Source organism: Amphibalanus amphitrite, unplaced genomic scaffold (genome assembly GCF_019059575.1).
Source record: "Amphibalanus amphitrite isolate SeventyFive unplaced genomic scaffold, NRLGWU_Aamphi_draft 000514F_arrow, whole genome shotgun sequence".
In the NCBI taxonomy this organism is placed as follows: domain Eukaryota; kingdom Metazoa; phylum Arthropoda; class Thecostraca; order Balanomorpha; family Balanidae; genus Amphibalanus; species Amphibalanus amphitrite.
In genome coordinates, this window is record NW_024882008.1 from 71,007 (window position 1) to 82,263 (window position 11,257).

General features: G+C 50.2%; 1 protein-coding gene across 2 annotated transcripts; it reads right to left on the reverse strand.

Annotated features, from left to right (window-relative positions):
- Window positions 1-8,893: 8,893 nt before the first annotated feature.
- On the reverse strand, window positions 8,894-10,811 carry LOC122393080. 2 transcript variants are annotated; one of them, XM_043388704.1, is made up of 3 exons: window positions 10,370-10,782; window positions 10,055-10,172; window positions 8,894-9,261 (listed from the first exon to the last, which is right to left on the reverse strand). In XM_043388704.1, the coding sequence occupies exons 1-3, from the start codon at window positions 10,716-10,718 to the stop codon at window positions 9,207-9,209; spliced, it is 522 nt and encodes a 173-aa protein (XP_043244639.1). In that variant the 5' UTR covers window positions 10,719-10,782; the 3' UTR covers window positions 8,894-9,206. The 2 variants fall into 2 exon arrangements, 1 of the variants encoding a protein (XP_043244639.1); XR_006258622.1 differs by lacking the exon at window positions 8,894-9,261 and adding an exon at window positions 9,643-9,709 and having other exon boundaries at window positions 10,370-10,811.
- Between the last annotated feature and the right edge of the window lie 446 nt (window positions 10,812-11,257).

Sequence of the window (11,257 nt, forward strand, 5' to 3'; positions counted from 1 at the left end):
GGGAAAATGTTTTCATCCTAAAAATATGACAAGTGGCTTTATTTCATCTTTGCTAAAAAAAATATGTCAAAAGTTTGATTCAACAGCCAGCTGCCAGGTTACGCATGACTTGACAGTTGATGCATCTACTCTACATCATTTCATTTCAGATCCTGTGAAGGTTCTGACAAAATCTGAGGTAAAAATGGCATTATGCAGTTTTGCGGAAAGACTAAATCTATCTCATTTTGTCTTCAGATTTTTTTTTATTGGGACACCCAATTGAAATCCAATTTTAGAACACTGTGACACCATGCCTGTGTGCCAAGTAAGAGGAAGGGTCTACAAGTATACATCAAGATAACCAATTATGGACAAGTTGAGACTTGAGTCATGAGCTCTTATTTGTGGTTACAATACCTTCAACTGCATGATTTTGCACAACTTCCATACAGGCATCCAGACTGGAAAAGGTTCAAGTCCATACTTATTCTGGTGCTTGAATATGGCAGTTCAAAGATGGAAGGCATATGATGCTACAAAATGAAAAAAATAATTCAACTTACAAAAAATAGGTATTCATATCTATCCTAAACTAAACTAACCTAAACTTACCTAACCTAATCCAACCCAACCCAACCACCCCAACCAGCCCAGCCCAGCCCAACCCAACCCAAAACCTACAGTCTAAAACCTAGAGCTAAAACCTGCAGCCCAAACTGGAAAACATCCATATGGTACGCCGGACGCCCGTGAAGCCGTCATGCGCCGAAGTTCGGCGCAAGCTATTTTGCAATTTGCGCTGAAATTTCTGCATTATTTGCGCCGAAGGTTAGTGCCCTTTTGCGTCAAAATTAAGCCACTTATACAAAAAGCACGTTTACATCTGCTGGCCAAGGTTTTATAAACCAGACAGAACGCTCTGGGCCTTAACCACTCCTGACTCCCATGTTTGAGCGTCCAAATTAGTTGATGTTTCCATGGAAGCTGAATACCACAATACGTGTAGCGCACTGTAGCATCGTGCCGTGAAATAAGGCTCGGGACGGAAGTTCCGGGGTCACAAAAATTGGTGTGGCGGTGTTGTCGCGGCTGGCGGGCTCCAGCAAGGGGTTTAAGTTTACGACACCACTCTTGTTTCAGGAGAGGTGTCAGCGATTCGAGACTACTTGGGCATGCGGGCAGCGGGGTCGGCGTGGCTGCCTGCGGCTGCGGCCACACATCTTGGCGTCCTGGAGGCGGAGATGCTGATGGTGGCATGAGTCATCACTGGCTGCCCGATTTCCATGCTCCAAGACTCGCCGTGAGGGCCGAGGCGGGCGTCGTGCCGATGGAGAGATGAGGAGGGATGCGCTGGCATCGCGCCTACTGGCGAAGGCGCTCTCCCTCCCGTCGGAGGACCCGCCGCGTCGTGGCGGAAGCCCCCCCCCCAACCGTGACTGAAGTCAGTGACCGGCTGGAGAGAGCGCGGGGGAGCGGTGTGGGACCACTGGAGTGGCGCTGCCCGCCGAGGCGCGCTTATCCACGAGACTGCCCCCGTAGACGCCAACAGACGGCGTCACGGTCCACCTGGACCTGCTGCCGATCGGGGCGTCCGCGACAGCGAGGAGGAGTGCTGCGGAGGCGTGACTGGGAGCGCTCCCCCAGCGTGCGACGTGGGCCTGGGTCGACGGGTCTGCGACCGGGGGAGTAATAGGAAGGCGGCGCTGGGGTCCTCACCGAGCACCCAGACAGTACAACATTGGTACTGCGGGAGGCGGCGGGGAGGATTTGCTCCATTTACCGATCTGAGATGGTGGCGCCCAAAACGGCAAAGCAACATCTCCTGAAGCACCCGTCCTTCGAGGAAGACCCCATAATCATTTGCTCCGACTCGCAGGCGTCGCTGGCGACGCCACGAGGTGGACAAGTGGCCCAGACACCCCCCCCCCTCATCCCCTAGGTGCCGCCATCTGGGAGTATATGATGGCCCTAGTGGCTGTAGGGGGCCGAAGAATCCACCATAGAAGGAGGGCGGCGATAGCCCGATTAAGCTGGGCGTCCAGTGGAGCCTCGGCTCTATCATGGGCATTGGGCAAGGACTCTGCGAGCACCCCCGTCTCCTCCATCTTCGACGGCACTCCAGTCAGAAAGCTGTCCCCACCCGAGTTTCCCAGCAGCATGGGCCACATGAAACCGAACAGCGCCGAGCCGCTCGACGCTGAGGACCAGGCGAGAGTAACAGTGAAAAGGTGAAACGCTCGAAACGGCGCGCGCCGCCGGCCGAGGGCGCCGAGCCGGCCCAGGCCGGCTGCGGGTCAAACAGAAGCCGTCTCCGCGGCGGCCGCCCAGTGACAGCGACTCGGACTGACGTCGAGGCACCGCTGCCGCCTCCGCCGACCAACCCGCCGCCCAGCAAGGGCAGTTTGAAGGCGGCTGCGCCGGTGAAGGTGGCGCGGCCTGGCAGGGGCCGCGGCCGGCCCACTCCCAGCTACCCGTCCCGCGAGGTGCTCAGTACCACCGACTCGTCCGATTCTGAGGCAGCGCCGTCGGCGGGCCGCCGCCAGCAGTGACGACGACCGGCTGGCGGCGTTCGCGCGGGACTTGTCCGACTCCTGGTACTCGGACTTGCCGCCCAAACTGGACGCCGGCGGCGTGAGCACCAGCAACGCCAATAAAAAGTCCACCTTCATCCGGCTCTTCTCGCACCGTGTCAAAAGGACTACGCCGCGCGGCCGGCCGGCCAACTCGAATGAGCGCAGCGAAGGGCACACGTCCCCGACGGCGGCACTGGCGCCTCCCGCCGCGCCGCTGCCGGCGTTGCTGGCAACGCCGATCCAGGCCCATCGATTTCTACTGTTTTGTTGCCTACGTGCCGCTGCCGCCGCTCAGCCAGCGCAATCGCGTGCCGGTGTTGCGCTGTCGGATCGAAAAGCGGCTCGTGCAGCGGACGGACGGGTGCGGCCCGCGCGATGAGCCGCCGCCGCACACCGAGCTGCGCCGCGCGGACGTGAAGGTGGAGCTGGCAGCGGCCTGCTCAGTCCCCTCAACGGCGTCGACCGGCTCTCCTGCGATTTGCGGTCAGAAACGCCGCCGCTTCTGGGACCAAGGTGTCAGAGCGCGGCGCTGCCCGTGAGACGTTAAGTTAGCACAGGCAATGTCGTCTGCACTCCTTGCAGTTCATGTTGAATACACAACCATGTTGCGAAGTAATAGGCGCCGGGTTTTTCAGTTCATAGAACTTTTTCCCTGGCTATTACACCCCACAACCGAACACTGACACCTTGCACAAGTATGACTGTGTGTATGAATGTTAATAAATACATGAACCAATGCTGTGTTTTCGGTTCCAGTACCTTCTTTGGGCACCTCGGCAACAAGTAAGTAATCCGTTAGCTTTGCCACACCTAAGATAGGCTCCCACGTTGTTATTTGCTCCCGGGTTAACATAAACCGGTTTAACGTAACTTTTGCATCCCGGCCAAAATTGCCGGTTAACTGTCCCACCGCTCGAGACTGGCGCTAGGCTGGCCGAGCAAAAAAAAAAGTTTGTCCGCGGCTTCGTCTTATTCGCAGCTGCTGGGCACGGGGGAGGGGGGAGGAGGGGCTGCATCGGACGAAAAGCGGGCTCTGGTATTAACTGGATTTTTTGCCAGCTGGCGCCGTATGGTGGCGCTAGCAGAGCTTCTTACATATCAATGCTAGATATAAAAGAATGAATATTTACCAATCAATTTTTCATTTAAAGCCATTTGAAATATTTATGTCCATCCTACTACCGCGCTTATATCTAAAATTAAATACCTTTCGTGCGTCGCCAGCTGGCCAGCCAGCTGACGCAATCCAGCTTTTACCAAAGCCCCGAAAAGCGATGACGTGAGCCCTAATATTGGCTTCACCACACAATTTGAGCCCTCAAACTGGAATCAGGTGAGCTCGAAAATGGGGATCAGGCTGAAAACTGGTATCATATATCGGGGTTACATGAGCACAGTAAATACGTATTTAGCCGCTAATTCGAATTAGGAACGCATTACCGACTCATGTAGCCACCTGCTAGTACGAATCGGCGATCCGATCCGCGGTTACATGAGCAAAGCAAATACGTATCACGATCGGATTCACCGCTAATGCGAATCAGGAGCGTACTACCGACTCATGTATCCACCTGCTAATACGAATCGGCGGTCCGAACAAAATCCGCTGAGAAACAGGCTTAGAAGCGAATAGGACCAAGATACGTATTACAGGAACTATTTCTTCGCAAAAAGAAACATAAAAATGCAAAATAATAGGTATTTTTTTCATTTTCTTCTTTTAAAATAATATTTAAAAAATATGTCGGTATTTTGCCAAGTTTTCAACAATAAATATAGTGAAAACCAAATAGTAAATATCCACATAATTTCAGTTGAAACATTTTTCTGACAGCACTACAGACGAATCAAGAGAGGCAATTGCCCAATGAGTCAAAGCAAGACAACTTTATGTTCAACTTTTTTTTGTTAAGTTAATTGAGAATGTTTTGAGCAGATTAAATGCAAAAAAGACATAAGATAATAAATTTTTAATTTAGTCACCTCTATTGCTACGGAAGTGCGCCACATTTGTATGCTATTCCGTTTGTAATGCGCATCGGGCCGAGAGCCAAACTAGATCCGTTTGACGTCACTGATACGAATTTGCTCATGTAGTCGGTGCACTGAATGCGTTCTTGGGGAGCTGATGCGAATTAGCGTATTGCGTATTTGGAACGGATCGCTCATGTAACCGAAACGTCCGAGGCACACGATTCGGGCCGTTTTTCACAAGAACTATTCTTTGCTGACTGGAAGCGTCAAAATGCAAAATACTTAACAATTTTGTTATTGGCTGCCTCGTAGAAAATAGCAAAAAAATGTTGGTATTTTGGTTTAGTCTTTGCATGTGAAATAAAATGAATGAAATATTTTGATAGATAATTTTTTCTGACCACCCTGCTGTCGCTGCATGGCGAATCAGTGGCCACTGACTTAAAACAAGAAAACTTTGTTTTCATTTTTTGATTTCATGTTAATTTTAAATGTTTTTGAGCCTATCAAATGATATAAGTATTTAAAATTTAGCTCAGTCGTCCCGGTAAATGCCGCAACTGCGCCATGACTGTACGCTAATCCTATTCCGTTTGTGATGCGAATTACCGGCCGTCGAGGAGTCAGCCCGGGTGAGCCAAACAAGATCCGTTTGACGTAGATAAAACGAATTAGTCTCATGTAACCGGTGCCGTAGATCCGTTTGTGGGGAGCTGATGCGCATTAGCGTAGTGCGTATTTGGAACGGATCGCTCATGTAACCCCGGTAATAGTGAGACTAGTTTTAGAGCTTGACACCGATAATGGGTACTGACTGAGCCAGTGGCGGCGGAAGGTATTTTGGGATGGGGGGGCACACCTGATCCTTCCCGGAACCTAGGGTACCCCCAAATCTAGTTTTCTCACCGGTTTTAGGCCACTTATTTTTCACCTCTTGGCCTTTACAACAAAAATAAAAAATAAAACATTTGCAAATAAGTGAGATAATTAGTCTCATCTGAGTCAAGAAACTACCTTTTTGGTAACCTGGAATAAACGTTAAAAGCTTCCACACATGAGCTGTCAAGTCAGGTACGGGGACCCGCAGTTGCTACTGTACAGCGACCCTGAGTAAATTGTCCCAGCACCCTCACAGGGAACAACGATAAGCTGTCAGAGGGCACGCACAGAAAACCTCAGCTGCTCTTGTGCAGGGACCGGCAGTCGATATCAATGTTATCGGTTGTTACTGGACAGGACAGACGGCTAGAGTTGGGGTTCGTGTACAATAGCAACTGCGGGTCCCCGTACAGAGGGGGATTTTTTTACTTAAATAGGTATTGTCATCCATTCAGCTTTTCTTTGAGGCCCTCGGCCGCTAATATGGGGAGGACAAGCTGCCCCGACGGTTCCTGGCCCTTTGAAACTTTGCGGGGGCAGAGACCCCCACGGCCCCAGAGTTGTGGGGGCAGGCTGCCCCCATGCTGCCCCCCGGCTCACGCGCCTATGCCGGCTGGCGTCTGGCAGAGTCGCGGGGAAAGGCCTGTGGCACGCTCAGACGCACTTTCGTGACGTCCGTGCCGCCTGCCGGGCCACTCGCGTTCCGTCCTACTCTTCCAGACTTCGGTTACCGGTAGCTCGTAGATAGCTCTGCTTGATTTCTGAGCATTATGTGTGGAGGGCGTTTGGTGGAAATAGTCCGTCACGGACTAGCTCGCCGGATAGCCCGTCGTGAAAACTGCTATTATCAATCCAAGTTACTCGCTATATCAACTTAATAAAAAGGTACTCAGCCAAACTGGCATATGTTCCTGACGTAGGTAGTATGGAAGTATTGTGGTACTTCGTCGATAACAATTTTGGGGGGGCAAAAAGATATGTTTGCCCCCCCACCCTGGAAGATGGGGGGGCGCCGTGCCCCCGCTGCCCCCCCGCTTCCGCCGCCACTGGACTGAGCTCTGTTTCTGCGATCAATGATACCGATTTAAGGGATCGTATGAGCCCATGTGGCGCTAGCTCAGAAAGTGTTCTCGAAATGTGCTGTCTGTTTTGAATATGGTACATTAGCCCGAAAACTGGTCTCTGAGCCCGAAAATCGGGACACTGTTTTCTCAGTGTAGGCATACCTGACCTTTGATTCAAGCCGGATCTTGTGACACCAACCAGATTTTCAGGTCAGGTCAGGTTACTGACCTATGACGTCATAAGTGGACGGTCCTCAGATGCCGCAACTTCGCAACGCCCTCAGTCCCAGAGGAGCTTTTACAGGGGATGAAACTTACAGAACGTGCATCTCCTATGTAGAAGTCTCACAACTTGTACCTCTAGGATTTTTCCTAAAGATCACATGAGGTCAGGTCGGTCACGTGACCTCAACACTATAAGTCAATTGATAAAAATGAAAACTGCTATTCTGGCGCCGGGAGCAATCTCAAACTATTGCAAGCACACGGATCGTGATTTCATGCACTCCTTGCAAAGGTTAGAAGCTTCAATTTTGCATTGTTGACGTTGCGTGATTATGACGTCACTAGGGTCATAAGAGCTTTTCGTCAATAACTCCCGATCAAACTGAGCTAGCGAGTCGGTCAAGCCACCAATGGACTGAGGAAGACCTGCCGAATCGAATAAAATGCAACATGACGTCTTTTGACCAATTTCACGACCTAGGGGTCTCTGACCTGACCTTGACCCGAGGTCAACACCCCAAGTTGACCTCATCGGAACAAAAAGTATACCATTCGACACGCCTGAGCAAGACGAGCACGTTTATGCTAAAATCGCGCTCTGCAACTGTTTTTTTTTTTAAAGTTATTGATCAAAAACCGAACCCGTGTCTTGGGTCCCATGACCCGACCTCAGAGATCACCAGTTGACCTGAGACCTTAAAATCGGGTACTAGCTGTTGTGTCTCCTAACGGCACACACGCTCGTTTTTTCCCGCGACGCTCTAAATCCAACGGGGGCGAAAAACGACGAGGGGGTCGTACCAGCCCTCCCCCCGGCCGGTGCGTATGTAGAAAACCAACAGGTCCTGCGGGGTTAACTCTCGCCCTTATTGGTGTTTTGCTAGCTGCAAACGCAAAAGGCGGGGCTAGGTTATTGGTTGACCTTCCAGGTCAGGCCAGTGACTCAAAAGTCGGGAAAATCGGGACCTATGACCTTTAACAGGTCATACTTCGGAGAGTTAGTTGATACGAGGTTTTTCGGGGCGCTGATCACGAATTTCATGTTAGCTTTGATCACCGATGATGTCTTGATGCTTTTAGGCCAGGTCGGGTCAGGTCAGGTCAGGTCAACCAGTAGGCGTCTTGCTAGCTGTCCATAATAGGTGTCAACCAACACTGACAGCTTCGTGACATTGTAGGAAGGCGCCAAAATTACTTCGTAAGCCTAAAAATTATGAGCCCAGAAGAAGTGAACTAAGGTCATCAAAGGTCAATGACCTTGACCTGACATTCACGTGACCTTGACACCCACCATAATGCATGGGACCACCATCATTTCACATGTTTGAACGTTTACGATCACAAAAAGACTGGAAACGAGCGGATAATGGCCGTTTTTACGAAGGGCTTCCTGGCGAATGTCCATCTAATTTGAACAAATCTGCACCAAATGTGCACCTTATCTGCACAAAATGTGTACTATAGATGGCCGTCGTGAAATACTCCTGAGCTGCATGTTCAAATTTTGTTCCCCTTTTCTTTTTAAATGAGCTAGATTGAACAAGATTTTCATTGGACAAGATTGTTGACGGCCCTCCTGTGAAACGAGACTCGATGAATTCTTAAACTCCCTAGTTATTTTGTAACAACCCTAGGTTCGTTGCATACTAACTAGGGAGATTGCAACGACCCTAGTTTCGTTACAACGTCCCGGAATGAGCAGTTATTTTGTAACGTCCCTAGGGTCGTTGCAAACAAACTGATCGTTCAGGGAGGTTACAACCACCCTAGGGTCGTTGCAAACTAACTGAAATCGCATACTCCCTGTAACACATCGATAGTTTTTGGTGACAGAAAAGCTGATATCGGGAAGGAAAACAATGAGCTTCGTCGAAAAACTCATGTTTGAACGGTCAATGCTGCAGAAACTTTCTATAGTGATGTTGTTCACAGAAGTTAATAGTGTTGTTCTGGAAAGCAATGACATACGACAGAAATAATTACGTCTGGAATATGGAATGCGGAAGGTAAAAATGGAAGCGTTACATGTATATGTGTTATGTGTTTTGATCAATTCATCGCATTATTCCTCTTTCCGTCAGTAGCCGCCTGGTGCCTATTAATAGAATGCTGCCCCCTGTAATCGTTCGCTAATCCTGAAGTGTGTTCCGTAGCTTCAAATCACGATCTCCGGATAACGACGTATTGACTGTTGTAGATGATGACACATGTATATTTTTTTCTATCCCATTGCACATGGTCGTCGAAACTGAAGCAGTGTTCGACAGCACATAGGCATGCTAGTACATCAGTAGTATCACATGAGTTATTATTTACAGTCACAGCTTTATCAGATTCCGCATGTTTAGCAGATCAGGTATCCAGCATCTCCAGCTTTGATCCGTTTCTGCAGTTGTCTCGGCGGTGTATGGGTCACGTGACACCACTCAAACGACCAAGAAGCTGGCCAGATCACTGTCGGTTTCCCAGGCCATGGAAGCAGGATCATTGTGGCGTTTCTGGAATCCGTCTATGGGAAGACCGGGGTCCTCAAACACCGGCAAGTGGACGGGCGGAGTGCCAGCCTGTGACGAATAAAGCAGGGTCAGTTTAGAAGGAGTTTACGCCAACAATTAAGTCCGGTAGTATACCAAAAAACACACCAGTTATGACAGTTAACCTCACAGAAACAGATAACCCTGTAGACACCGGTTGAATAGGTTATGCATGGGTTTCAATTAATGAGGTTAGAGTTATTGCGCTTTGACCTAAAATGAAAACATTATTGATGATTTGGTTATTGCTATCCGATATCTCTGCCTCTGTGAAGTGAAAATTCCACAACAAATCGATCTTCCCACACTGGGTCAATGTATGTACTATGAGCCATTTTAGTCGTTTACGGTTTAACAATCACTGGATCAGTCGAAGAAGCCCCGAGCTTCACTATAGCCCAGACCACTCACCATGGTCACAACTCTGTGGCTCTCAGTGACAGGGGATGTCGGCTGACCACCCGCTGGTGCCGAGACCCTGAAACGTTACCGTTAATATGAATAGGAAATAAATATATAACAGGCATCATAGGACAACGTATAAGACAGGTTTAAAATGAAAACTGTTTTAGTGCCTACTGCCTACATCAATCCAGCAATAAACAGAGCAAGCATCCTAGATCATATCAGAAGTCTAGCATGTAGATTAGCGTTCTGGCTCAGCCGCAGGAAAGTAATGATTGATCGCAAGGTGGGCCGCAGCTAGCGTACCTAAACTACTTCTTTTACACGTTTCCTCAAACAGTTCAGGCACCGTTCACCTCGAGTCAGGTCACCAGGAAAAAAATCAGTACGTGGTCAATTACCTACTGTGGCCACTAACCTGGTATATGCGATTTGAGGAGAGCTGTTATGCATAACGCCACATGTTGGCTGGACGAACTCGTATAGCTCCCGAATCGAACACGGTCTGTGGCAGCAGGCCTCTACGATGCTTTCACCTGAAATGTGACAGAAGAAAGGCCGTGACCATAAACTGAGTGTGCATTATTTGGTGAGCTTCATATCTATTTGGACCAATACGGCATTGCCTTGGACACATGTCGGTGACAAACATAAGTAGCTTTCAACGCGAAGCATTATTATAGAAATGTTGGCCTCACTCATCTTACAGCCAATGTCCCCTTCCCTAACGTACGGCTCATAGCAGAGGAGATTTGCCGCACGGTGACTGCGCTGCCGCTCCGCCTGCGACGATCGTGGCAGAGGCTCTCGATGAAGTCGGTCAACTGCGCTCCACACATGCGCACGTTCATTCCACGCTTGGCGTAATGTTGTTGGTTTCGGGTTGACCTCGCGGAGATAGCATCAGACCCTCCTGTGCTGTCTTGCGACCCCCACGCCTGTTCGCCGCGGCCTAGTGTGGCGGGCCGGCCTACCCACCAGGGGCGCAATAGGCCCTGGGGCGCCGCGGCCGGTCGGCTAGCTTCCTCGGGCAGCCGCCAGAGGCGCTGGTTGTCGGTCAGCGGGGAGAGTGGTAGCTCCATAGAGGACCGACCTGATGCCGCATTGGCGCGATGGTAACTAGCGCCATCTACCGTTGTCCAGACCAGCAGGAGAAACAGAATGGGTTGCATCATCTGCCAAGAGAAACCAGGAAGTATATTTAAAGCATACCTATCACCTATTTTCATAGGTCCTATAACGTGTAAAAGACCATTTCTTTTGACACTTGTTTAACGGTTAAGAACAATGCAGGATAAAAGGGAAAGCCGAGACAAGTTTCAATTTTTGTTTCTTTGTATAGGTCTTCCAATAACTGTATTCAACGCTTACTAACCGATGGATTCTCACCTGTGCAGCGGTGTGAGACGGCGCCGGTCAGGTCAGGTCAGGTCAGCCGCCGCTGGTGACCAGATAGATGCGCTGGTCACGCCGGGACGGACGACACTGACGCTGACCGAGCGAGGTGCGCTTCCTTTTGAACGGTGACGAGGCCCGGTCTCCACGTGGGAGTCGGACCGACCGTCGGGATGGTCCGCTCCGATCATCGCCGCCGGCACCGGAATCGGCGGCCCACTAAACC